Source organism: Coregonus lavaretus, assembly GCF_964263955.1.
Source record: "Coregonus lavaretus genome assembly, chromosome: 20".
NCBI lineage: Eukaryota > Metazoa > Chordata > Actinopteri > Salmoniformes > Salmonidae > Coregonus > Coregonus lavaretus.
This window is the reverse complement of record NC_140007.1, coordinates 34,765,095-34,766,929: the sequence shown is the minus strand read 5'-3', so window position 1 is coordinate 34,766,929 and position 1,835 is coordinate 34,765,095. Positions and strand designations below refer to the sequence as shown.

At 52.8% G+C, this 1,835-nt stretch overlaps 1 protein-coding gene across 1 annotated transcript; it reads left to right on the top strand.

Annotated features, from left to right (window-relative positions):
• Positions 1–235: 235 nt before the first annotated feature.
• On the top strand, positions 236–1,507 carry fam43b (family with sequence similarity 43 member B; the record flags this gene model as incomplete). Its single annotated transcript, XM_084184269.1, has 1 exon — positions 236–1,507. Exon 1 carries the CDS (start codon positions 476–478, stop codon positions 1,505–1,507), a length of 1,032 nt encoding a protein of 343 aa, XP_084040395.1. The 5' UTR covers positions 236–475.
• Between the last annotated feature and the right edge of the window lie 328 nt (positions 1,508–1,835).

Sequence of the window (1,835 nt, the reverse complement as noted above, 5' to 3'; positions counted from 1 at the left end):
ACCCTCTCAGGGTACTCAGGGTTAAGACGAACATAAACACAGAAAAATCACAATCTCCATCTCAGACCTGGCCGGATGAATGAAATGGGTTGGCGAGCTATTTGGAAAGAAACAGTGAAGGAGCGAGGGAAGAGGAGGGGGGTGGGGGGTGCTGAAGCACGGGGCTGAGTCCCCAGCACTGATCAGAGCTGCATGATGCAGACAGACGAGGAGAAGGAGGGAGGGAGGAGGAGGAGGAGAGGAAGGAGGAGCGAACAGTGGAACATACTGGCTGAGGCTCGCAGCTCTCAGTCTTTCCTCTGTGCTTGGCAGAGCTGCTTCTCTCTATTTCTCTCTGCTCTCTCTCTCTTTCTCTCTGCTCTCTCGCTCATTCTCTGCTCTCTCGCTTATTCTCTCTGCTCTCTCTCTCTCCTTCGCTGACAAAAACAGACGCAGGTAGGAGGGCTCGCTCCCTCAAACTCTCCCTGCCTGCACCATGCTGCCCTGGAGAAGAAGTAAGTTTGTTCTGGTGCAGGATGAGGCCAAGACCAAGACCAAGAGCCTCATCGCTGGGCTGACCTACCAGTCCATCCTCTCCTCCCTGGTGCGCTCCTGTCCTGACCTGCTCCCCGACTTGACCCCCTTCGACTGGCTGGGCTCCGTCTTCCAGACCAAGAGGCAGAAGGTGGAACTCAACAAGGAGGAGCCCACATACACTGTACGTTACCTGGGGAGCATTGTCACCATCACGGCTAAAGGAGGAGGCTGCACACAGGACCCAGTGGCTAAGATCTGGCAAAGGAGTAACTACGGAGAGGAGAGCGTCAAGATGAGGTTAACCGTGGGACCTCAGGGCATCCAGATGGGCATCGACAAGACGGGCAAGAAGAAACCCACCCACCTCTACTCTCTGAACCGGATCACCTACTGCACAGCTGACCCCTGCCGACCCAAGATCCTAGCCTGGATCTACAGACATCAAATCAAGAACAAGGCTGTGGTTCTCAGGTGCCATGCCGTTCTGGTCAGCAAGTCGGAGAAGGCCAGGGCCATAGCACACAGTCTCTACCAGACGTCCACCTCAGCCTTCAGTGAGTTCAAGCGGCTGAAGAGGCAGAGTGATTTCAGGCACTGCCAACAGCAGCTGCTGGGGGAGGACATGGTGCCGTTGATGCCCCTGAGGAGGCTGCTCAATGGGCAGTGCCACTACCGGCCACCTGCCGACAGCCCTGGAGGCCCCAGCGGCACCTGTCTCTGCTCTATCGCAGAGGAGGAAGAAGAGGAGGAGGAGGAAGAGGAGGAAGAGGAGGAAGAGGTGGAGGATGAGAGGGATGAGGAGGTGGCGGAAGAGGGGTACGAGGCGGATGAGGAAACTCTATCGGACACTGACCCAACTCATTCATATGGGTCATGTGAGATGAACCTAGGGGACATATTTGACGGACTGGACGAGTGCTATATCAACATCAACATAAACATCAGCGACAGCAACAACAACACACTGACATTTGTCAGCTCTCTAGTGTGAGTGGACAGAACATGGATGTGGATACCATATTATCACATCATCACAGAGACACATACCTTCTCCTCTTCTTCACTGTCTGGTCCCTTTCTATCACAGGTTACATCCTCCTTTATCACAGTGTGAAGAGGATAGATTCTGTCTGTCAGGAAATTCTCCCCCACTGCTCTTTTGGGTCAAGGAACAAAGAAAATGTATTTTTACAGATGGCTCAGACAGACACTGGCTTGACAATTTCAATTGACTGTGGCAATTTTGTGAGTGTATTTATAAAGATGGCTGTTTTTTGTGAAAGTATTTACAAAGAGGGCTGCGAGAGAGTGATAATAGC